General features: G+C 35.5%; 2 protein-coding genes across 3 annotated transcripts; one reads left to right on the top strand and one right to left on the bottom strand.

Annotated features, from left to right (window-relative positions):
• The first annotated feature begins 389 nt into the window (after positions 1-389).
• LOC148311078 (uncharacterized) lies at positions 390-2477 on the top strand. The gene is made up of 3 exons (XM_088257306.1): positions 390-1187; positions 1275-1567; positions 2322-2477. The coding sequence occupies exons 1-3, from the start codon at positions 428-430 to the stop codon at positions 2475-2477; spliced, it is 1209 nt and encodes a 402-aa protein (XP_088113432.1). The 5' UTR covers positions 390-427.
• Positions 2478-4836: 2359 nt separating this feature from the next.
• Positions 4837-24993, bottom strand: Tsp97E (Tetraspanin 97E). 2 transcript variants are annotated; one of them, XM_088257276.1, is made up of 7 exons: positions 24777-24975; positions 24520-24687; positions 23835-23933; positions 21592-21717; positions 15803-15931; positions 14036-14150; positions 12788-12901 (listed from the first exon to the last, which is right to left on the bottom strand). In XM_088257276.1, the coding sequence occupies exons 1-6, from the start codon at positions 24834-24836 to the stop codon at positions 14076-14078; spliced, it is 657 nt and encodes a 218-aa protein (XP_088113402.1). In that variant the 5' UTR covers positions 24837-24975; the 3' UTR covers positions 12788-12901; positions 14036-14075. The 2 variants fall into 2 exon arrangements, with proteins under 2 accessions (XP_088113401.1, XP_088113402.1); XM_088257275.1 differs by lacking the exon at positions 14036-14150 and having other exon boundaries at positions 4837-12901; positions 24777-24993.
• Positions 24994-26396: the final 1403 nt, after the last annotated feature.

Consider the following 26396-nt stretch of genomic DNA (forward strand, 5'->3'; position numbering starts at 1 on the left):
CCATTCTCACAGAAAGGAAGTCCGCTCACTATTTGAGACGATTGGCCGTTAATTGGAATTTCCTTTTATTTTCCTATTGAACCCGCACTCCGTTCAAATACAATTTCGTAATATCTGTAATACCCTCATTAAACATCCACAAGGTCAGTTTAGTAAAGCCTATTGTTCTCCTAATCGAACGTGCCGGTTCCTTTGAAATTTCTCGAATCTGGTATAGCAACTTTGCCGCTTTTAAACGCATTCCAAACTGATAAATAAATGTTATGACTAAGTGTCGGAAAAAGATGTAGAACGACAAACCTACTCGACCAAGAGTCGATTGTCACCAAATTATTGGTTTACTATAAAATCTGCACAAGCTGTTGCTCAAGCATCAGTCGCAATCGGAATTGTCACAGAAAATAACACGAAACGAGAATTTCTCAAGATGGGTAGTTTAAGAAAATATTCCGGGTGTTTGTGGATGGTCAGTTTGTTCGCGGTTATCGCGGTTACGTTATCGAAAGAGGCACCACCCGTTCGCCCTAAGAAATTTAATTATCGCTACGAGAGATCCGGAGAGAGGGTAAAAGCGGCAGCTTCTCACATGCCATACTCCACAGAGTACGTATCGGAAGAAGGAGACTACGGTCCTTCCGAATACGACACGGCCGAGTCGGCAAACTTCGGGTATGGTATCGGCGGACCGGGCCTCATCGGCGGAGGTTACTCCGACGGAATCGGATTCGGGGGAGGCGGTCTTAACCAGATCGCGTACTCTTCTCCCGGATTCGGATTCGGAAACGGGTTCAACGGGTACTCGAGCGGGTACAGCGGCGGGCTCGGGAGCGGGTACGTCAACCAGCCGGGATACTACAGCGGCGGAGTTGGTCTAGGGGGAGGTTACGTCAACCGTCCTTTCATCACGGGCGGCGGAGGCCATATCGGCGGAGGTCAAGTAGGAGGAGGATACGTGGATAAAAACCAATACGAATCCGCAAAGAAAAATGCCGGAGACGAGAATTTAGAGAAAATCGAAGCCAAGGCGGTCAGTTCCGCTAACCAGGGCAACCAGGGGCAGAGCCAAGCAGCTGCGGAGCAGAGCAGCGCTAAGGGAGATTCGGGTTATTACAAAGACGAATCAGCTAACAAAAAAGAAATCGGAGACGGCAAGACTTATCAAGGAGCTCAAACATTTGACAAAGCGGGTAAGTCTTTATATAATTTTTAAAAAAAAAACATTATTTTCATGACAATTTTTTAGTTTTGGAAATAGACTAATATCGCAATTGTAGGTAAAAATGGCGAGGCCGAAAACATGCAAAGGAGCCACAAAAAAGGACACGTGACTAAGGGGTTCAAGACCTCCCACAGAAAGGACGAAGAGGAGAAGACGGAGACGTTCTACGACGAGGCGCACGACGAGGCGGATAAAAAGAAGTTCGGAGAAAATGAAGGAGCATTCGGAGAGAAGTCGGCGGCGGCCTTCAAGGGAGGACACGAGAACGAGAGCCTGGACGCCAAGGCGCAGGCCAAGGAAGGACACTTCAAGGCCCAAAATAAAATTGAGGATTCCAAATCAAACAAGGTAAATGAAAAAAGCCATGAAATCTGCGCAGGAAGTAGTCGGCGAATAGTAAGAAAAATTTATTCACAACATTTTGAGTGTGTTCAAATACCAGAGAAATACGTGATACTCAGCTTAATTTGTGCTTTGATCGGCGTAATTGATCTTTAATGATCAAATCAATAACCGAATTTACTAACGAATTATTTTAAAGAAATCGTTATTTGATCTGATAACCTGCAGTATCGAACAGATTAATTGAAACAAAACTTTTTTTTACAACATTTTGAGTGTGTCCAAATACTTGTTCACAAATCTGGATTATCTCCAATTGTAGGAGTTATTTTTCATATTATTTTCCCAGAGGGGGTCAAAAAATATAAGTTATTTTTTCACTCGAATTTTTATTCAATATTATCCTGGACTGGTACTTGAAGCGGAGGGCTGATTACTCTCTTTCATGTTTTAACGATCAAGATAACACTGAGTTTATGTTCAAAGTGCCCTATGCACCATCGGGTGCGGATAAAGGTTAAAGAATAAAAATATTTGGGAGAAAAGCCCTACAAACTAATATATACATATATATGTTCTGGCATACGACCATTATGATGTAAAAACCAAAAAGAAAGTCCATATAGTTTATATTAATATAAGGGTTGAAATTTTTACAATTTAATAGATATTTTATAGAAAACCCACTAAAAAAAAAAAATTATTTTAGCTGTTAAGTAGTGTTAAAACCTGTTTTAATAACTTCAATTTTCTTTTTCAGGGAGAATACGGACAGTCCGAATACAAGGGAAATTCTGAACAGTTACACAAAGCAAATGGTTTGGGCGCTCAGTCTATACTGGGCCATCAGGAGTCTTCTGGACAATATCTGCAAAACAAACCTTATGGAATCCTTCCCATTCACGGAGATAAATAGGCTAATCTACTAAACCAAAATTTCCTATGTGGATATGTTGATATTGAGAATTGAGATGCATAAATGTCATGTTTATGTAGTGTACATTTTTTGCTGTAATTTTTACAAGTGATCTGTTTTTTTATGAAATACAAAAATTATTCCCAAAGAATATAATTGTTGGAAGAATGTAAATTAAAACACATATTTTCAAATAATTGTTTTTCCTATTCATTTTCTCAGGGGACTAGCAGTTCAAAGTTACACAATCTAATACAAATGCGGGTATGGAACCCTGAGTATCCTAGCCATTGCTACTACTCTCCTAATATCCTTCACCCTAAGCTTCTTTATTTACATCAACCGTATCCCATCAAATATATTCCACTCCTATATCCGAGTATTTGGAGAGCAATAATGTAATTAGCGAATAAGTTAACACCCCATCAATCAATACAGTACCCAATCCATCAAGTCGGTGTGAAAAGATGTTAAATAAAAATTATTGTGTAAGAATTCTACGATTATATCCTATGTCAATGTAATATCATCATTGTAAAAAGGAGAATGCATATATTTCAGATATGCTAAGTCCAAAATCAAATTTGACATTCTGATGACCGCTTAAAATACCAATGTTTTATTAAAAACAAAAACAGCAAAAAATTGTATCAAAAACCATTTTTTCGGAACATCAGTTTCTAATGAAGAATTTTATCAAAATAAGTATGTATTGGAGTATATTTAATAGAGTAGGAAAAACTCACCATAAGTGATGTTCCAACGCAGATTGCAATAGTGAGTCCTATTGTAATATTGATTTATTCATAATTTATAAAACATATTTCTTCTAATTAACACAATGCTTATCTGATATGCAATCAAAAGATTCCTCTTGCAACAATACACAGTAAGGAACCTGTGAATAAAAAAACAGGTCAATTATAATCATTTAAAAGTTTAAAATTCAACTGTAACATTGACCCTATAAAAATCAGATAATAGTTATATGTACCTGTATATTAATTTTTTTGGAAACAACTCTATGAGACAATCACCTGAGCTGTTTATTTAAGCACATATTTGTTATTTTGAATATTATTAATATGTATTTAAATGAACCTATGCTAAAATAAACAGTTATTTGAAAGTTATTGGATGAACAAGCGTTCACAAATAAGTTATTCATATGTATGTGATTCAATTAAGATTGATATTTTCATAGATTCAGTATGAAATTCTTCACATCTGACTCTTAGTTAAAACACTATGGACGGGAAACTAAAGAAGGGAAAGGTATTTTTAATTTCTGCGCCGGCCTCATTTCAAAGTCAGAATAGAAGGAATTAAATATTTAATGTTTTTATATGAATATTATGTACAAATCTCTTTGTGAAGGTATTAACTATATATACATAATTAATAATTATCAAATCCCGTCGCCAGCAGTCCACAGGCATAAAAAACAGTCCTTAGTGTGTTAAGGAATGGGACATTGTTAACGAATTAAATTATTTTGACGTAATAAATTCCTACATCGCTAGATCGATATAAAAACAAACCATCACACTACTTCTGCAGGGGTAGGCAGAGAGAATAAAACACCACACCAATCTGTCTTTGCAAACAATATTCGCCTCTTCCACCTTCATGCATCTCCTTATACATACCCAATGACTATTAAGACTTTTGACCTGACCAATATTACAAATATCACAAGAAGAAGGTGGACATGGTTGGGACATGTCCTTAGAATGCCACCTGAGGGCATCAACCCCTCATGTCTCTTCTTCCAACCCCGAGGATTCCGGCGCCCCGGAAGGCCGCTGACGACCATTCACCGACTATACTCAGCGGAACTTCGAGACGCCAGTATGACCTGGGAGGAAGCCAAGGAGATGGCGCGTGACAGAGTGACTTGGAGACGACTCGTGTTGGCCATATGCTCCACCTAGGGAGTGAACATGGAAAAAGAAGAAGAAGAAGATATTACAAATACTTTATCAGTCATTTGAATCCCTTATATCTTATTTTTAGGTTCTTCCCGAGTTTTAATCTTAAACCAATCATAAAATGTTAACTATGTAAATATACTAATCAATCAAGCAGGCAAATTCCTAGATTGCGCGAGGTGCTGACATTTTCCAGTTACATCATGGTATGCATTTTTGTCCTTAGTTATTAAGATATACTTATAAATAACAATAAAATTACCAATGCACTTTGTACTGCCAAAAAAAGAACTCTGACATGTAAGCCATATCTATTAAATACCAATTTTGTAGATAAAAGATTCCTATCAAGCTTAATATTCCTGTTAAATGCATTTATCAGTAAAAATTAACGAATGCCATGTTTAAAAATAATAATAAAACTCCAGTTACTTTTATATCACATATATTTCCTAAATATTTATTATTTTAAAGGTAAATTACAGTCATCAGAATAACATTATATTCTAGTGATACTTAATCCTTAAATAAATAAATATATCATATTGAGTCATTCCCAGCAAAATACTAAAAACTGAAATGGCTTTTATTTTTAAATGTTTTTAATGACCGATTGTAAAACATTTTATTAAATAACCTGCCATTTATAGAATACTTTACTAGGAATCAATAGATAGGATGCATAAAGTATAAAACATAAAAATGATGTAACCATTTTCAGGAAATAAGGTGAATATATCGACGGCCCCTACGTAAAGTACTCTATCTACAAATCTGTTACTTTACAGGATTAAGATTTTTTCAACGTATTTTATAAAATTAATTAACAGTTTTATCTGAAATTATAATCTAGTATTATACATTCAAAAACACGATAAAATAATGTATTTAAACGTTTTAAAACTTTATGCTTTGTCAAAATTAAGTAGTTAGTGTTTTAGGAGTTCAGTTCATTTCGAAAATTCGATGTAGATAGCGTCTTATACGCCTGAAAACTAGGCGTAATTTATTTCATATATTTTTGTTTGTTTATATTTGTAGATAACGGTCAGTTGATAACATACACCAAATATCTCAAAATCGACAAAAATGTAGTTAGAGCACTTTACGTAGGGCACGTTGATATGAAGGTGATACGGGCAATAGTAAAAATATCCACAGCCGAAAAATAAAGTACACATAAAAAGCTATACATATTCTGAAATAACATCCAGTTTAAAGCGACTAAAAATAATTTAAAAATGGAAATGAAATTTCATCAACATTTAAAATAGTTTAATATGTTTTACAAAATGGTTTTAAGTTTTTTTTAAATACCTCATAAACCATTTACTGGAAATACATTTAATTTTTTACATATATTTCATTTACTGTATTTTTAACAGTCTGGTGATGAAGTGATCTAAATGTAATATTTTAAAGATTGTGATTAAAAGTTAATTAGCAAATATTAATACACTAAATTCTTAGTAGATGGTCGGAGTAATCAGACAAATGAAACGGATAAGGTTAAAATTTAAAAACTCAGCTCGCGAAGAATACATAAAACAAAATCAGATTTTATATCCTTCAATAGCATATTTTACCTTTCTTAAATTTATTTAAATTGTACCTTAGAAATATTTTTGTCATTCTTATTTTCACAAAATTAAACTAATATTATTAATAAAACTGATGACTTTTAGTAACCTTCAACCATCGGTTTGCCAAAATTTTTGGTGAAATTTTAATTATGATATAAGTTATACTACAATTTCAAGAAATTATGCAAATAAATCCACAGACATCACAACAGACATCCTATTTTAAGAAAAATAGAATTACGGATACATAATCTCATCTATAAGGACTAATTTTGATCAGACAACAAGGTTCGCCCATACTTACCAACAAATTAAAGAAGAAAGGAAGTATCATTCACTGGAAATTATAATCTCAAAATGATACAAGAACAGAAATCTATTACCAATGATTCTTAATGAACTTAATTTATTTCACCAATCTACACGCATACAAATTTTAATTATATTATCTTACATATACTGGCAAAATGCTTTAAACAATAAGGTATCATTTTTAAATCAAAAATTTACAAAAATACTAAAACATTTGCCAGAATGGTTAAAAATCTGACATAATATTCCAGCTCAATAAAGATATATGGTAATATGTAATATGGGTAATGAGGAATGTATTACAGCATGTGTAGGTACACATGTGATAAAATATACAAGAATTTATTCTAATACAAAAAGACACCATAAGCCATACGCTAGGAAATAAGGATTAATCCACAAATAAATAAAAAGCATTAAATATAATATTAAGCCCTGGTTGGTATTAATATTAATGACTGGCCACATAGGAAAAGCATATAAAAATCAGTATAGGTAAACTATGTAATAAAAATTTAAATTGCAACAATGCTTACTGACATTCAAAATATATTTGAAGAAACTTAATACACAATGAATGGTATGTCTTTGGATTCACTATGATTGCGTAATTTTAACAAACCAAAATTGTTTGAATATAATTTAAAACACGATATCATCGCTCATATGAAGAAAAATACTGAAAAGCAAAAAGAAAATAAGCATGTTTCTTAGTAATTTTAATGCATGATTTTCATCTACGTATGTATTATGTTATATCAATATTTTTGTAAACAAATATGGCTCAATAAATGCACCAACTACTTGATCATGCCAAAATAAATCCATAAATATATTATTTATTTAATCAATATGAATAACTTATTTCTAATTATACAATGAATATGAATAAATGATTGTTAATTATTCAATTAATCCCACCATTATTGAAGAAAAACACAGCTGTTTATGTCAATACATAATTCATTTTACTCTGTTGCATCTGCTTTTTTATTTACAGAATAGTTTTTTAAGTCCAAAGGCATTTGAATTGGTCTAAAATGTTAGAAAACCTACATATTGACCGCTGGATGTCAAAATAATATATTGGTGATATATCGCTCACTCCTTTCAAGGACGTCATAAATCAAAAAACGTCAATTTTCAGTTGTGCATGTTTTCGGAATGCCCAGAAAATGTACTATATCCCAGCAAAAGAGGCATATTTTTAACTAAATATTTACCCGCTACAGGGCAGAAAGTGTTGTTTTTGCATTTTGAAGAAAAGGTATTGTTTAATTATTATTTTTAAAAGTACTAAATATTTTTCAAATAGAGAAAAAACCTTCAGGTTTTACCTAAAAAGATCTGTTGCACAGTAAAAAGTTCAATAAGTGACTTGATATTTATTTTTAAAATATTGTATTATATTTTTAAACTTTAAAAACGTTCTCCTGAAAAATCAAGTTTTTTGATTTATGACGTTCTTGAAAGGAGTGAGCGATATGTATTATATACATTTTGGCACTAAGCAATCAATATGTTAAAAATGTATTTACAAGTAAAACTTGTGAAATATGCTGATCTATTTTATTGACTTTTGAAACATACAACTACGATATCAGCACAAACCGTTCTTTAGTACATACATAATATATTACTTTAGAGTTAGACAAAATGACAAAACAGAGTGGACTACTAAATCATTGGCAAATATTAATACGAAGCTACATAATTATTATCATTTTTTATTTTATTAGATTCTTATGCAACTATTGTCATAAATTCTAATACTTTATTATTATAAACACCATTACATGAAACAGAAGTATTATGATTACGAAAGCCAATTAGTATCATTAAAGAGCATTTAGTGATAATTTTTGGCTAAGATTTAATGATAATGTTTTTCAATTTTTATTTTAATACTGGTGGTGTGGCATGATTTTTAATTAAAGGAAGCTATACTACTCATTATATACTTGTTTGTCTTATAATATGTATACAGAATACTGCATGGGTCGACATACTTGGTTAATTTAGCTATTTTATATGTGCTACACTTGAATTCCACACCACTAAGGTCCAAACAGCCCTACAAACTTGATAACAAAAGTTTTCATGACGATTTCTGATCTTTGTACGTAACATCATCTATTGTTTAAAACATTTCAATATAAAAATAAATTAATTATATACGACCGCTTTTTTTAGTTCATTCATGTAACACGACTAGTTTCGAGAACTACAGATGTTCTTATCAACAGGCGAAAATACAAAAATTGTTTATATTTTCACCTGTGAACATGTGTAATTCTTAAAATGAGTCGTGTTCACATTAATCAACTCTCTCTAAAAGAAAGTGGTCACATAAGTGTTTTATTTTTATATTTAAATAATCGTGATAATTCACAAAGTTAATGCCAAATAAATGAATACTTAAAAACATTAATTTTAGACAGTTTGACAGTGTTAAAATTGAAGTTTTTTTAAAACATTGTTGCGGAAAATTATGGTTACGTAAAATATTGTTAATATTATTAATATTAATATTAGGACTCGCAGGGTCCGCGGATATGGTTTTATTAATGAATTAATTTATTTTATTAAAAGTTTATTATTTATTTATTCAACCGTGACAGGATACAATCCCTGAACACCAAGTATTGATGCCACACCACTATTTAATATATACCATAAAAAGACATTTTGATTATTTTTTTCACTACCTTTCTTTGTTAATATGTTATTGAAAAGCTAAAAACTTTATTTTTTGATAAATCCATCTCAAAATATTGAAGTATACACAGATGTTATCAAAGATTTAATGTATGCATATCACCGATTACAAGAATCTTTACGTAAGTGAGAAAATATATCCTAACTAGATCTTTCATCAACTAGAATTACAACTCTAAAATATATATTTCTAACTAATATATAACGTTTGACTACAATCATTATGAAATTAAAATGCATCATTTTGAACTGGGATACACAATAGCATTCCCCCTATATCTAATATATTTATTAAAACGATTCATAAATGAATGATCAGAAAGTTTATTTTGGATTACTATGTACCTATTTTACTTTAAATTAATGAGATACAAAGGTGATTTATTTCAATTAGTAGAATATATCAACTCTTAATTATTATAATATAATCAGGCAAGGAAGAAATCTGTAATTCACCAGACTTGGCTGGTGACTGTTAATGGTCCTCACTGAGTAAGTGGATTTTATAGTGACTATACAGGTAAGATACTGTCCACCTCCGCAGTGAAATGGTCAGCACGCTTGGCTACCGTTCTGGAGGTCTCGAATTCAATTTCCAGTGGGGGTGAAATAAATATAAGTGATTTTTTCACTCTAATATTTATTCAATATTAGCCTGGACTGGTACCTGAAGAGGGCTGACCGCCTTTCCTTCATGTATTAACGATCAAGATAACACTGTGTTTATATGATGCAGTGCCCTATGCACCATTGGGGTGCAGATAAGGGTTTGAAGAAGAAGATATAGGTAAGAGACATTTCAGATTGCACAGCATCCATCATCTAAACCGAACTGATGTCGGCAAGAAAATTTATCAAAATACCCAAAAAATTATATCATTAGTTAAAAATCTTAAAACTCAAATACAAAAACTAATAACAAAAATTGAACAAATTATCAATAGAATATTTATTAATTAAAGTAAGTATTAAAAAATAAAAAATAAAAATAGATACATACGATATCAAATTCAATGATTGTTAAACTTTAATAGGTTTGATAATGGAGTAAATAAGTGTTTACTTCACTATAACCATTCCATGATTTAAAACAATTGTCACTCGTGAAGATAATGAGCTGCAATTTGTGGTATAAGATGTGGTTCTTGTGTAGGTACTGTGCATTAAAAAGATGCATATCTATTACTAACAACAAAGCGTTGAATAGTGAAGTTTTTCCAACTTGCTGTGATTCAAAAATTCTATTGTTACGAAAATAATTTTGGAAGAAGTTTCAGGATTGATAGTAAAAAATATTAAAATATTTTGTGTTGATTGAAAAATAATACCAAAACCAAACACCAGAAAAAAAACAATTAAGGACTACATTTTCTAATAAAAGTTTCTGAAATGAATACAATACCATATTTAGGTGTCATAGAAAATATTAAGTATTGCAGTCGTATTAAGATAAATGTACTTTATTCAACATGGAGAGATATATGTTTGGAAGACGTGTCGTCTTATCTTCAAAATGCTACTGAACAAATTTACACATATCAGGCTACACTTAAATTGAATAGTCGAAATTTGAGATTCTACATATCGTCACGGGTGATTTCAAATTTAGATATTTTAAGTTAACTTGACAACTCTTTTTATTACAATACTATTTTGTGACGCTCAACATCATTATCAAACACAGGCACATTGAGTGCATTGACATACAATATAGCATAATAATCCATGGTATAACAAACTTATTTATTTGAACATGAAAATGAAAAATAAGAAAATTAATTATTAAAAACTAGAAGAAGTAATTCAGGAAAATAATTTGAAATTAATTTTTCCCACGATTATGTATAATAACATAAAGAAAATAATTTAATTAAGATGTGATTTCATTAACCACTTCAAACGCACTTAAAAGAATTAGCTTTCACGTTAGATCCGCGCGCTCACTTGTGAGCATGTTCACTTGGCGTTATGTTCGCGTTCGATCACATTTGATATCTTGAAAAAAAAAACTGAGATGCGTTTACATATTTCAATAATAATTTTATTGATTCAAATGTAAACATGTTTTTTTTCATGTCAGAATTGCATCTCAGGAGCGTATTTCACCTATATTTTAGTCATATTATATTTTTTAAGTTATATAATAAATAATTACGAGAGAACTAAAACGTTGTTTGAAAATTACGAGTACATAATTAAAAACAGTAAAAAAAATTTTTTGGACCAATTTCTTTTTAAAAAAAACGAGTGTGAAGTGGCTAAACCTTTAGTATTAAATACAAATAGTTGTGACACACATTTAATAGCGAAATGATTTGATAGTTTAATTACAGAAATAGATAAGTAACATAACCCACAAATCCATACAGTTGCACACATAGAAAAAAGTAAATCTTATTTATTTATAATTTCTTAAAATCACTGACTAGAATTGGAAAAGTTTAGAAAACATCGAGCTTTGACTCAAAACCATACATTCAATTTTTTTAATAAATGCCTTCATGATGTTTGAAGTTTGTATATTTTAAATTTCAAAATAGCATATTGAATATTAAAATGCGAGTAGGATTATAAAAAAAAACAATGTTTCAGAAAACTGAACTGAAATGATCACAAATAGATTTTTCATAGGTTGTAATTTATTTAAACAGTACAAAAGTTTATTCTAAAATATATTTTATACATATTCAAATGAATGAATATTAAAACAATATTTTTTTTATAATTCTATTCTTGCTGATTATGGCCAATATATTTTAATATAAGGTTATGTATAGTGTTACAAAAACTAAATAAACAATACGGTAATGAGAAAAGACTGCAATGATATGCATTAAGAATAAAAATATTTATACAGAATATATTTATTTATAATGATTAAAGTATTCAAATTACGCGTAAGTGAGAAAAGGACTTTATTTATGTTTAAAAGGGTCACTGTTGTACCTTTAAATAAATAATTGATTTAAAAAGACAACTGTAGACGCTTTTAAGGTCAAAATGGAAATACAACATTGTTTTTAAAAATTTTATAGTTCATGTGTGTACTGAATTTAGTTTAACCATCAACAAAAAAAACCCTCATAATTTTTAAATTACTACCCATCAATATCAAAACATACAAATTTCACTTGAGAGCATTTCAACACAAACTTTTTTTTAAATATCCTTGCGTTAATTTCCTAAATCAGTTAAAAATAATCTACATGTATTAGGAGGTTTCAAACTACATATAGTGCAAAACCACAGAGATTTTACTGTTTAAATTGAATTTATTTTGACTTGTAATTAGCAAACTAATCAAAGTTAGAATAATAAAAAAAACTATGCCAACATTTCAACTGATATATTAATGCTGTCTTGAATGCAATACTACAAAATCATTAAGGAACGGTAGATTTAATGAACTTTGGAAAGGGAAATGATATGCAATGTGTATTATACATTATAAATATTACAAACCTAGAACAAGAGTATTGTAACTCAAAGTAATCGATTATTGGTAAATAAACCTTTAAATACTCTTAAACTGAGAAGGGTTTGCATACAAATTTAAGTGTAGAATACCCCAAAAGCCTCATAGTGTTACGATTGTCTCACATGACCGAAAATATTTAATTTACTCATTGTTAAATATGAGTCATAATCAAATTTTTTCAGACTTTCGATACTCTTTTACTAGGTGTACAGCATGTAGAAATTATAACAATCAGTACATGGAAATATACAAATCTCATTAACAAAAATTAAATGATTTTTTTAAACAATGAAGGAATCGATGTTTTCAATAATCATAATTTCTTGAGAAAAGTGAATGTGGAGGTTTGTAATCTGGATCTGGTTGGTTCCGATACTTTCTTGCTAGCCATACGGCTAAGAGCTGGAAATTAGACAAATTAATGAATATTAAATGTATTTTAAGGTTGTTTGCTAATTTTGATAGTAAGCCTTAAAGTATTATGTACATGTAAGCCACAGTAATCTTCGACTATACACAGGGGTCAGATTCTAGTCAGAGCCATCCCTAGGGAACATCAGGTCGACAAACAAAATAATAAAACAAGTTCTTGGTGGAGTCAATGAAAATTATTGAAAAATTTCCTGGCAACTTTTCCTTTTATCCAACCTCTTGTCCGAAGTTGTGCATGGGCTCACCTGTCACACAACCCTAAAGATGGCTCTGATTCTGCCAATATATAGAAAGAGGCGAAACGGAGGAAAAAATACTACATTGATACAAAAATAGAGATTATGTGCACAAACTATCCTTATTTACCTGTTTGCAAAGGAAGATTCAGAATATGTAATGTTTTTAATTATCATATAAATTCATGACTTTTTGATGGGCTTTTACATTGAAAATTGCCTAGAATTACCTTTTATGCCAAGAAATGCAAACGACATGACAAAACCAATAAGCAAAAAATTAAAAAGATACAAGGATTTAAAATAAGAAGAAAATAATAGTACCTAATAAAACTATTATACACATTTTTTATTAAATTCGCACAGGTGTGTCAAGCTCTGCAGACAATTTGTGGAAATATGCCTGCATCAAATTATGTACATAATTCCAAAAATATGTATATTTGTTATTTATTTTAAATATACATTTGTGCTTTGATCACTTAACAACATTTAAATGTTAAAACGCGAAGAATGCCACAATTCATTTAAAACCTGCGTTTTTGTTGATGTATATATTTATTGTTCGACCATTGTTACATTTTTGTAATTAGCAAGTGTATTTTAGAAATATAAGTTTAATATGATTGTGTAAAAGAAAGCAAAATACATATGTACCAGCAAAAAATACATCTTAAATAAATTTTAAGCAAATAAATACAAAATGGAAATATGTCGTTAAGAAATTTAATGTGTTTTAATAAAAAAATATGCATTTTTTCAAGTCTATAAATTAGAATATATTCTACAAAATGAACGCAACATTGATCATCAAAATGAAAGCATAAATCATGCAACACATATAATATAGATAAACACCAGTTTGCACCTTATTTTTCATGAAATGTATGTAGGGAAGTGTTACAAAGTTACAAAAAAGCGCTAGGGTTAGCCCTTGGGTCCTTCTGATTGCGATAACGAACCGTCAACCAAACTCCCACAAACTGAAAAATGACAATGTTATACATGCGTTATTAGAAAATTCCATCACCATCATGTTATGTTATTGTTAAAAATCAAATAAAACCAATCTATTCTAAATTTTCCCCCATCTCTGTTGTAGGACTTATAGCTCTCTTTACTTACGCAAATTAGGCTTGCTTATGCTAAAATAAGTTTTTATTAACCTTCCCCTCCCGGTGATATGTATTTACTACAACTCGACTTTTAAAATGAGAATATCAATATAAAATATTACACATATATTATAATATAAAGTTATTCATTTGCAGCGACGGAAATAAATGATTTGTGAAAAAATTGGGGATAAAATTATCAATACACAAACGTTTCTCAGTATGCAAGCGTTCCGTGCTTTGTGTATACGCACAAACAATTGTGTCACATTTCAATTTCAATTATTTTCAATAAAAGCAACATTTACGAATATTCACATTTTTCCCGTTTTTAAACCACATTTTCATATGGTGTACAAAATACACATCACCGTTGCACAAAAGTTTTTTAGCACCATAAGGGAATGGTTAAACCAGCTTAGTAGACAGAAAAAATCTGCTTTCGAAAGAATAGAGCAGTTTTAAGTCGAATTTGTATCTTTTAATGTTTTGAAAACAATATACCACAATGCAATATTAATGCAAGTAATGAACAAACCAAGCTCAGTGTTAGTACATACATTCATACATACATACGGGGATCTATAAGTAATGGCGATTTATGTTTGTTCCCCAAATCAAGGAGTGGGAAATCCCTGCCTTCAGTCAATCCTACCCACACTGATCAATAACTACCTCAACTGATGCTATTGTGAGTTCTCATTTCTTAACATACGGTCAGTTTTTATAAAAGTAGTTTCAAAGCGACCGCCTTCGTAATGTAGTGGTTGGCGCATTTGGCCACCACGCCGGAGCTCCCGGGTTCACAAAAATACTAAAATCAAAATAATTCAATAAAGATCGCTGCTACATGATTGATAAGACAGTGGAAGATGCACTTTTTACTGTGCACAGTGGAATCAGTACTGAATCAGAATTCCGTTTTTTTTTTAATTAAGGATTTGGGAATAAAACTACTTTCACCAAAATTTGTTGCCTGTTTGCTCACAGAAAAACAGTCAACGCAATATTTGATCAATTTTCGGTTTCTAAGAAAGAGCTGTACAAAGGGGGACTAAAAAAAATCTTTGTAATTTTTTTAACAAATATATTTTCACATCAAAAATCCTCTTACTTTTGGATACCCCTCTCTTCCCCATGTATGTGTAGTTATAAATATTCAGTAGTACGTGGTGTAATTTCAGATTTATTTTGGAACAATTACCACCTCTTTACATATAAAAAAAATTATAATGTAGGTATGTATATCTATAATATATGTTTAGTAAAGTGGGCAAAGAAAATGTGCTTTTATGTCAGAAAAAAGTTATCCATGCAAGAGTCATCTAAGATTAATCATAAAACTAGCATATAATTTTCGAGACGAGAAAAGAAAAGTTCATTGATAAAAAATTATTCTGCTCAAACCAAAGGAGTGAAGGAATTATGCTTTTTTAAATTTTGGGATTAGAAAACTTATAACAATATTTCCACCCTCACCAAACGTCACAGTTTTTCCCCAAAATGAATGAATGAAATACCTCGGTAAAGCTGAAGAACAGTCCAATTCCTCCGCAGAGCTTGAAGGCATAGCTGATTTTAGCCTGAAGTTTCTCCATGCACGGAGAACATCGGCAACTATCTTGAACTATACCGTGACAGCAAGTAATCTGAAATTCAACAAATTGTGTTAATAACATTGAAACAAATCAAATGAACAAAAGTCCTGAGGTATTGACGACACCTGGCCGTATAAACTGCAACTTACTAAATTTCCACAATGCTATTATCTATTCTGGTTGGGAGTCAGTGTCGTATAAGGCACCTAATATCATTGACCTGTATAAATATCGTATGGTGGTCCACAAATTACCATAAACACCAAATAATTGTTCTAAATGTATAAATACAAACGTATAATAATAAAAAAAAACAAATTGAAATACTTTCTTGTAAAATTGTCATTTGTGGAGAAAAGGGATACATGCCTCTTATTTAATGTGAAATTGCATTCTGGATTTGTGTGTATAATACACACTTTAAAAGACACACTAAGGACAGTGTAAGCGACGTCATCGCGTACCCCGTGCGGCGGCCCAGAAAAGGAACTCTGGGCGCGCGGCGGGCGAGACGGCTGCCCGCCACACTGCGGCCCGAAGAAGGGATTTTGTGTATATTTAATTAGCTTAGGGACCTCGGTATGTGTACGCAATGTACTGCCCCCTCAATAAAGACTATAATGTGTCGCTTTCGGGGGTGGTCTTTGCCCATACCGAGGAGAATTAAGCTCTAGGCTAGGTTAAGTTACTTTTAGGAAAATAGTTAATAGTTAAAAATATAATTCATTGTTGTAAAGGCACCGGTACGGTATAGAAATGTAGCCCGTCCGGTGCCTCTTAGAGAGAGACAGAAATATGGCTGTCTCTTTCCCCCGGCCGCTTATTGGCTGTACTTTCCCACTGTCGGGCGGTACGCGATCACGGCCGGGTATATAGAGGGCGCATTTCGCGACAATAAAGCAGTTCAGTTCTAACACCGAAACTTGTTATTACTCCTCCGCTCCCGATCTCCGAAACTTCGCCGCGCCGCCAGCCTGAACCGCTTCGCCTCTTTGCACCGATTCACGGACCTGTTTCGGAAAGCCCTTTTCAGGGCTATAGAGGTTGACTTGTCGGTGCAGCGCTTTGTACCCAGCTTACAACTGGGTACAGCGGTTGCGGCCATCGCGTCATCAAGCGGTATTTACGCCACCGCCAAACCGCCGGGACTTGCCCCTTCTTGCGCCGCAGAGGAGACCGGAATTTATACAGTCTTGTGCGGACGGAAGACGTCTCGTACAAAGTGGTCCTTCGAGCCGGATCTTCTTCTGTGACGCCAGCCCCGACGAAGATGACGCATTCGCTACGCTCTGGGAGGTCCGCGAAGCCCACGCCCGATTCGGAACCTGACTTCTCCGACTCCGACGAATCCGTGGCCGGACAATCCGTAGACACGGTCAGAGACCTGAGAGCGAAGAACCGAGAACTCCGCGCCAGACTACGGCGCCAGACGGCTCCGAAGAGCCCGCAGCGCACAGATGCCGTCCCAGAACCGGCTGCCATCCCCCCCACGGAACTGGGGAGTGCTGAACTCACACAGAGGTGGGTCAACAACTCCGCCGACCCCATGGCGCAGATGGCCAGCGCGCTTGCTGAGATGGCTGCTGCCATCAAGAACTCCGTCACCGGGAGCCCCCGCCCGGCCGTGATGGAAGACGACGGGACCGCGGCCGCCCTCATCGCCCGCCAATCGAACGCTAAGCACCTACCGACATTCTCAGGAGAGCCGCTGGAATGGCCAGCCTTTCGAGCGCAGTATCTGCAGTCAACGAGAGTGTGCCGCTTGTCCGACTCCGAAAACCTGCTGCGCCTCAACTTGTCACTCCGAGGACGAGCGGAGGTAGAAGTCTCCGCCCTACTTCTAGACCCGAAGAACGTTCCCGAGATTTTCAAGAAGCTGGAGCGACGTTTTGGGCAGCCAGAGACCATCGTTGCAGCCATGCTCGCTCGTGTCGAGAGACTCCAGTGCCTCGATGGAAGTGGATCGGCGGAATCGCTGCTAGAGATGGCCAGTGCCATCAATAATGTGGTTACCACCATAGAAAGCTACGGAGCGAGCTACTTGGCGACCCCACAACTACTGAGCCAACTAGTTAACAAGCTGCCCCTGTGTATGAAGGTGATCTGGTGGAACCATCGCCGATGCACCGATGACAGAGCTGCAGTCGGAGAGTTCGCCCGCTGGCTCGAGGAGATTGCCGAGTCAGCGTCACGTTCCGGAGGTGCCGAAACAGTGAGCAATGTCCGAGGGAACAACCGGAAGACCCGCGACCACCACGTCAACGTTGCGACAACAGCGCCGCCGCCGGCACCGCGATCGTCGGTCGACAAGAAGTGTGACCTTTGCGCCCGGTCGCATAGGCTACAGTCGTGCCCGGACTACAAGGACATGAGGGTCAGCGAACGCTGGCAAATAGTGAAAGAGAAGAATTTGTGTTTCTCGTGCCTAAGAAACACCCATCGCGCGCCGCAGTGTGACAGAAGTCGTGTATGTGGGATCAATGGATGCCGAACGACCCACCACGAGTCACTCCATGAGTCGCGTCGTGCCGGTTTCAGCGAGACACGTTCGGCCGAGATCGAGCCGTCGAGATCGGACTGTGACGACACATACCGCAACGCACCCGTGTACGCAAACAGGAGAGCTGAGGCCAGCACCGCGAGTGACGACACTTACCGCAACGCGCCCGTGTACGCAAACGGGAGAGCTGAGGCTAGCGCCGCGAGTAAAACGTCGCGTCAAACAGAATCGAACCGTTCCGATAACGGGGAACGAAATAGGACAGTTGCTACTGTCTACGAGTCAACACGACACTCGGTGTTACTCAAAGTAATACCAGTACGTGTGCGTGGGCCCGAAGGCCATAAAGATATTTACGCGCTACTGGACGAGGGATCGGCCGTGACCCTCCTCGACGCCGCAGTCGCCGACGCGATCGGCGCTCCAGGACGAGTTCACGGGATCCAGATTCAAGGAGCCGGTGGCATGAGCACAGTTGATGATACATCGCGACGCATCGAACTAGAAGTGTCCGGCAGCAGTAGGGACGCCTACCCCATGCGAGCCAGCACTCTGACACAGCTGAGCCTGCCGCGCCAACCCATGTTCACTGGTGGTAGTATCAAGAGTGTACAACCACAGTTGCTGATTGGGCAAGATAACGCCTCTCTCATAGTGACGAGAGACGCACGTAGACGGGGGGAGTACATCGTCTCCGTCACCACCCTGGGCGAAACTGTGCACGGAGGAAGTGCGCGGAAAACCAGGCAGCCGATATTCACCGCCTTGCCAGACGAAAAGCTGGAAGAGCGGGTGAAAGTCGTTTGTACTTCTGACGAACAACGACGGGGGGAACAGGCTGCTCCCATCACCGCCCTGAAGAAAGTTGTGCAAGATGAATGTGCGCATCAAGCCAGGGACGTGATCTTCACCACCTCGCCAGAAGAGAATCTGGAAAAGCGGGTGAAGGCCATCTGCGTTGCGGAAGCACGGAACCAAGGGAAGCAGATCGCTCCTATTACCACACTGGTCGATGCTGTGCACGAAGAGAGTGTACAGGAGGCCAGGAACCTGTCCTTCACCATCTTACCAGAAGAGAATCTGGAAGAGCGAGAGAAGATCAGCCACGCTACTGACGAACAACGACGGGGGGAGCAGGCTGCTCCCATCACCACCCTGAGGGAAGCTGTGTACGAAGGAAGTGTGCGGCAAGCCAGGAACGTGATCTCCACCGCCTTGCCAGAAAAGAATCTACAAAAGCCGGTAGAGGCCATCGACGTTGCAGAAGCAGAGATACGGGGAAAGTTTATCACCACCCTGGGCGACGCTGTGCATAGAGAAAGTGCGCAGGAAGCCGGGAACTTAGCCTTCATCACCCCCCCAGAAGAACATCTGGGAAAGCAAGCGAAGGCCACTCATAATGCAGAATCACTCGGGCGAGAGGAGCACGTCTCTTCCGTCATCACCCTGGGCAATGCTGCGCACGAAGGAAGTGCGCAGGAGGCCGGGGACATGATCTTCACCACCTCGCCAGAACAAAATCTGGAAAAGCCGTTGAAGACTGACTGTACTGTAGACGCGATGAGAACTCTCCCGCCGGAGCTGATGTCCCGGGATCAGATGCGCGCTACGGAGATGTTCGGAAGGCGCCGGGAGAAGCGATATGGATCGTTTTTAACCGGTATGACGACGAGAGGCGTTCATGACAAATTGGGACCCTTGCTGAACACTGACCTCGTGATCCCGACGCTAAGAAAGATGGCAACTCGCAGAGGCCATCCGGCCAATCTGTGCTCGGGTAATAGAACCCATGTCGAATCGACGAAAACGAAGATAGATGCTGCAAAGTGCAGCCGGGCCGATGATAACCGCCTTCAAGATGCAGCCACCTCAAAGGGCATCAAATGGAGCTTAGATGACCCCCCCACTGACACGAAACGACCCAAGGTGGAGATGGACCGAAGAAGAAGATGTCGTCGCAGCAAAGGATCCCACGTAGGGATGGTGGGGAGTGTAAGCGACGTCATCGCGTACCCCGTGCGGCGGCCCAGAAAAGGAACTCTGGGCGCGCGGCGGGCGAGACGGCTGCCCGCCACACTGCGGCCCGAAGAAGGGATTTTGTGTATATTTAATTAGCTTAGGGACCTCGGTATGTGTACGCAATGTACTGCCCCCTCAATAAAGACTATAATGTGTCGCTTTCGAAGTTGGTCTTTGCCTATACCTAGGAGAATTAAGCTCTAGGCTAGGTTAAGTTACTTTTAGGAAAATAGTTAATAGTTAAAAATATAATTCATTGTTGTAAAGGCACCGGTACGGTATAGAAATGTAGCCCGTCCGGTGCCTCTTAGAGAGAGACAGAAATATGGCTGTCTCTTTCCCCCGGCCGCTTATTGGCTGTACTTTCCCACTGTCGGGCGGTACGCGATCACGGCCGGGTATATAGAGGGCGCATTTCGCGACAATAAAGCAGTTCAGTTCTAACACCGAAACTTGTTATTACTCCTCCGCTCCCGATCTCTGAAACCTCGCCGCGCCGCCAGCCTGAACCGCTTCGCCTCTTTGCACCGATTCACGGACCTGTTTCGGAAAGCCCTTTTCAGGGCTATAGAGGTTGACTTGTCGGTGCAGCGCTTTGTACCCAGCTTACAACTGGGTACAGCGGTTGCGGCCATCGCGTCATCAAGCGGTATTTACGCCACCGCCAAACCGCCGGGACTTGCCCCTTCTTGCGCCGCAGAGGAGACCGGAATTTATACAGTCTTGTGCGGACGGAAGACGTCTCGTACAGACAGGAAAGGTATTTCTACCTGTTCGGTCGATTCATGCTTAAGGACGGAAAGGGTATTTTTACCTGTTTAATGTTTTTATATGAATATCATGTACTAATCTCTTTGTTAAGGTCTTAACTATATGTAAACAATTATCGAATCCTGTCGCTAGCACTCCACAAGCGTAAAAAACACCCGTCCTTAGAGTGTTAAGTATAAAAAAAAGTGTTACCTTTGACTTTTTTCCATTAGATTGTCCAAAATAATTTATAATTATTGAAAATTATCTGGGGGCGATATTCAATTAACACTTCCAACTCTATTTTTTAACGTACAACTGAAACTAGCATTAATTACAACCTCCACAGAAATTGTACTGAAATTATTCTTAGTGCGGATCTTTCCTGCCAAGATAGTACAAAGGATTTTAAAAAATATATTTATTTTATTTAAATACTTACGTCAACGGCATCACACGAAGGATGTCCCATGGAAGGATCAGTAGTGTTATCTCTGTCATGAAAACCACAGCAGTTAAAGGACTTTTGCACCTGACTTTTTATATCATCATCGACGGTCACCCAACCCTGCAAGCCAAGAATATTTCATAATTTTTAAGGATTACGTAACGAGTTTCTTTTTTTATGAAAAAACTTATCACTTTGCATACATGTAATTCAAACAATTAATATACCACTGTACCAATCCGATGCAGTGTCTTATGCATCAAGTGTAGATAAAAAGAAGAAATATTGGTCAAGAGTTTGATTTTTTTTTAATCTATAATATTTAGTAGTCAGTATAGCAAGAACATGTGACTCATTATGTTAGTAAAAGCAATCTTTCTATTATTTTGCAATTTCTAATATCATTGATAATTTTTATGTACTGATACAAATTTTTATTTTCAACATGGAAAGGAATAAAAACATTTTGTTAAAAATATGATATCATTGTGTGATAAATACTGTTTGTGAGATAAAACTATGTGACATGTACGAATATGTATGTACATAGTTACTGAGAATTTGATTCACATTCGGGGTTTTGATTCATGTGTGTAGGTATAATGCATACATATAAGTTATTTTTAAATAGAAAAATACTTTGAAAACCAAATAGAGATGTTGAAATTACACAATGTGATACTGATAAAATTATTTCATTGGTAAATAAGAGAAAAATGAGTATGTATAACATAACAAACGATAGCATTGAAAATTTTGTTATCTTTGTAAAATAAATATTTAAAATAGTTTAATTATACAAAAATAATTATGTACGTAAAAATTGTTTGGGCTTGGCATTTTTTTCTTTATAAAATGTTCAGTATGCTAACTTTATATTACTTATCAGAGCAGATTCTTTGATTAAAAACAAAAAGTGGAATAACATTTGCCGACATATACAAAACAAGAGATGAAAGTGTCTAAGATTCTCTAACTGATTGTTTGTTGAACAAAATTGATTGTTTTCTTATACGTATTTGATATCTTGTGTGCTTTCTGTTTTCTTGTATCTTACTGACATATTTAGTTTTTTTTTAAGTACAAGTAAATTTTTTTGCTATTATTATTGCTATTACAATTTTCGAGATTTTTATTTGTACCTCAACCAAAATTAGAAACAATGATATTCATTTGTATTAATATAAATAAACACAATGTATATTGTGATGAAGGTGTAACTTTTTTAATCATGGTCACCCTAGAAATGGAGTGCAAATTTATGCTGAGACTCCACATTAAAGAAATGTCTTCTGAGATTTAGTCGAGCCTCCGCAGCTCTTTGCCCATATAGTGAATGTTCAATTAAATAAGGTTTTATTTCCCATTTCCTTATCAACATAAACCTCATGTTAAATATGAGGGAAGCGCTACAGAACACTTATCAAGGATTTAAGTAATTTTACATTGGAAGCCAAGCTAGCGGTTCACAACGGCGTGCTAGTACCGACACTAATGTATGGAAGCGAAACATGGAACTGGCAAAGGAAGGATGAAAGCAGATTGAATGCTGTTGAAATGCGCTCCCTCAGACGAATGTGTGGAAAATCATTGTATGACAGAATTAAAAACGAAGATATAAGAAAGGAATGTAAGGCTGAACGAGGAATAATTGAAAAGATTAGGAAGAGTTCTTTGCGGTGGTATGGACATGTGGAGCGAATGGATAACGAGAGAATGACTAAGAAAATATATGTGGCGAATGTGAGAGGGAAAACAGAACGAGGACGACTGAAAAAGACTTGGCACGATAAGATCAATCAGAACCTAAAATCTGGCGGTGTCAAAAGTCTGCGTAATCGGAGGGCATATATGACTAGATGTATGGATGTGAAGGAGGTGAGGAGTGTATGTCAGGACAGAAGAGTGTGGCGTTCCATCCTCTCTGCCTACCCCTGCGGGGAAACGGCGTGATGGTAGTAGTAGTAGTAGTAGTACATTACAATAAGTAAACACATTGAATGAAGGACATCGCAACAATGCCCGGAATGACATTCAATTACGCACCAGATAAGCTTGCAATTTAAACTTTTAATGTCTTTATTTGTTACATAGTACTGATGTCGGCAGAGAGAGGGGAGAAATCAAATGTACATCTTTTGGATTCTTTCTTGGATGTGATGGACTGGCCAACCAAGTATTGCCAATAAAGTAAAGCCAAGTTCTCCATTTTATTACTATATTAAAACATAACATACCTGCTGAGCCAACTTTTCTTGCTGTTCCGGGTTTACTGCTAAACAAGCGCAAGCCACGGAAAATTGGATCAAAAACAGCATAAACAATATGACCATGTACTGCATATTTATATTAAGGATAATCATAAAGTACATCTCAAAAAAAGTTCAAATAAACATCAAGCAATGTGTTTTTACTATTGGATACATAGCTGACTTTGATGATAAACAGGGGAATCGAACACCCTAAATATGTATATAATATCTGCGCTAAAGACTTGCCAATGGGTAAATTCAACATCACATATCCAAATAATGGTTAGAAGTACATACAGACCAAGGAGTATTAATTTAGATATGGAGAAAGCTAAATCATCCAAAGCCACATATAACTGACCATGAATAATGACCTTTTAGTTGATAACCTTCATATTATTAGGCTGAGAGATAATTATTTAATTTAAATAATAATATGCCTAGGAATAATGTGAAAACATTATTTTTCAGGAATTAAAGTTGTCTCTTTGTATATTTACATAACCATCTGTGGAATTTATAAAACTTAATCTGTAGATAATCCAATTTAGATGTATGCGAAAACCATATGTTAGACATGTATGTACATAAACTACACCCTTAAGAATAGGATTCTCATAACAATCCTGGTTTTTCATAAATGATAACTGATTGAATATGAAAAGGATACGAAGAATAGCATCACTTGGTGGTGTTTCACGGCTCCTGCTAACCCCAAAATAGATATTAGGATTAATAAAACTCCGCATGCTAATATCCCGCCGATAATAGGAAGGTTGGTGACTATCGAAGCTGCTCTTCCGTATACAGCTACTCCAATTAGTACAAACGCTACAGCCTAATAAAAGAAACATCTCGATTAAAACAGTATTGATCATAAATTGCACAGTAATTATATGAATAATTTTTTTAAAAAATCATACGCACGATGTACAAAATATTGAGAGCTGTCAAGGCATTTTTCGAACAGGTGAATCCTCCGCACATTTTGAAATATTCTAGAAGTACCTGTTATAATTTCAAACTAAATGACATGAAATCATCCAAGATAAGTAAAAATTTCTCGAAAAATTCTGTCAAAATTACTTCAGATTTGGATCATACAAAAAACCATACTGAACATCGCGCATATTCGTGCGACGACACAGTGCTGGTAACATAACACAGTGAAGTAAAAGAAACTAAGTAAGTACTTGGTAAAAAAAAAACCGAAACGGGGTAACAAAGAAAAATGCAAAAATGTTTTTGCAAAACCGTCTGTACTGGAAGTGGGGTCGATTTTTCATTTCCCTGATCTTTTTTCTGTTTACATTATCTAACAATGCACAATAATGCTTACCACATAATATTTTTTTTCTTTCGATTGAACTATCTCAAGGACGAATGATTCAAAATATGTATTGATTTATATCAAATGTCAGAGTTGATCAAATAAAAGAATATACATACATGACATAAGATGTGCCATTATAAATAATAAATATGCAAACATTTTCTGATAAAAGGTGTGATTAAAGAAAGAGGAAAAATATTTCTAACATCTTTCGATATTAACATCCTCAATTACCCACTTTTATTTGGCAAAATCTACATGAAATATACCATCGATCTGCATTTATTAAAAACTAGGCTTATTGTACGTCTTTGTTCAATCAGAACTATCTTGCTTTGAAACCAGACCCTGAAACCAGTTTTCCATTTCATTGCGGTTTGAAAAACAATTTCAAGCCTTAGTACCTGCCTATTAAGGATTTTCTACCTACAAAAAACAGCTTGTAGTATGATCACAAAATGAGCCAGATTTAAATATTTTCAATTGCCGTTCCCATATTTCTATTGATATAATTTTTTATTTTTTTTATTGTTAATATTGTTTTTGGTTCTTCTGTAAACGAAAAAAGAAAACGTAAGGGGTGCTTGCAAATAAATAAATAAATTGCCTATGAGTGGAGCCACATAAATGGTATGGAGTGATTCTTATAAACTATAAAAATACCTTTAGCAGTAAGTACAGTAAAGGGATTTTTTTAACACATCAAATTATGTGGAAACAAAATAATGCAATGCTTGACTCAATATAATCAAACTGACTACTTAGAAAAACCTGACAATGGCACAAATTCAAATAGGGATATTTTATAAATTAATTAGACATAAAAACAGTGTTCTCACGTCTGAATTGTAATAAAAAAGGATAGACAAGCTCACAGCTGACAAAATGAAAGTATTCACAATTATTTCAATTTTAATTTAGTATTTATTATTAATCAATAATTTCAATATTTATCAATGTAGATACTACTTTATATTTACTGTTATACTGTGTGTTTCATTTGTAAAAATTGTCTAGTCTACAAAAAATATGGGGTATTTTATTTTATGTATTAATTTTAAATCAAACACAGATTTTTTGAGTCTACTAAGTTGTATTTTGTTAACAAAAACACATAAAAAATTATATTGTGACAATTGTTTCGCCTTGTTAGGGCATAATCAAACGAATGTCATTCGTTTGATAATGCCCTAACAAGGCGAAACAATTGTCAC

Source organism: Brachycentrus maculatus, unplaced genomic scaffold (assembly GCF_059751285.1).
Source record: "Brachycentrus maculatus isolate JH-2025_06_01 unplaced genomic scaffold, ASM5975128v1 h1tg000077l, whole genome shotgun sequence".
In the NCBI taxonomy this organism is placed as follows: Eukaryota; Metazoa; Arthropoda; class Insecta; order Trichoptera; family Brachycentridae; genus Brachycentrus; species Brachycentrus maculatus.

Bases quoted from the DNA above. Each gene is read 5' to 3' on its own strand.
- Tsp97E (XM_088257275.1), bottom strand. From the start codon at position 24,836: ATGTGCGGAGGATTCACCTGTTCGAAAAATGCCTTGACAGCTCTCAAT. The intron at 24,688-24,776 runs GTGCGTATGATT...TTCTTTTATTAG, and splicing joins CTCTCAATATTTTGTACATC to GCTGTAGCGTTTGTACTAAT. The intron at 21,718-23,834 runs GTATGTTATGTT...CTTGGCTTGCAG, and splicing joins AAGAAAAGTTGGCTCAGCAG to GGTTGGGTGACCGTCGATGA.
- LOC148311078 (XM_088257306.1), top strand. From the start codon at position 428: ATGGGTAGTTTAAGAAAATATTCCGGGTGTTTGTGGATGGTCAGTTTG. The intron at 1,188-1,274 runs GTAAGTCTTTAT...TCGCAATTGTAG, and splicing joins TCAAACATTTGACAAAGCGG to GTAAAAATGGCGAGGCCGAA. The intron at 1,568-2,321 runs GTAAATGAAAAA...TTTCTTTTTCAG, and splicing joins AGGATTCCAAATCAAACAAG to GGAGAATACGGACAGTCCGA.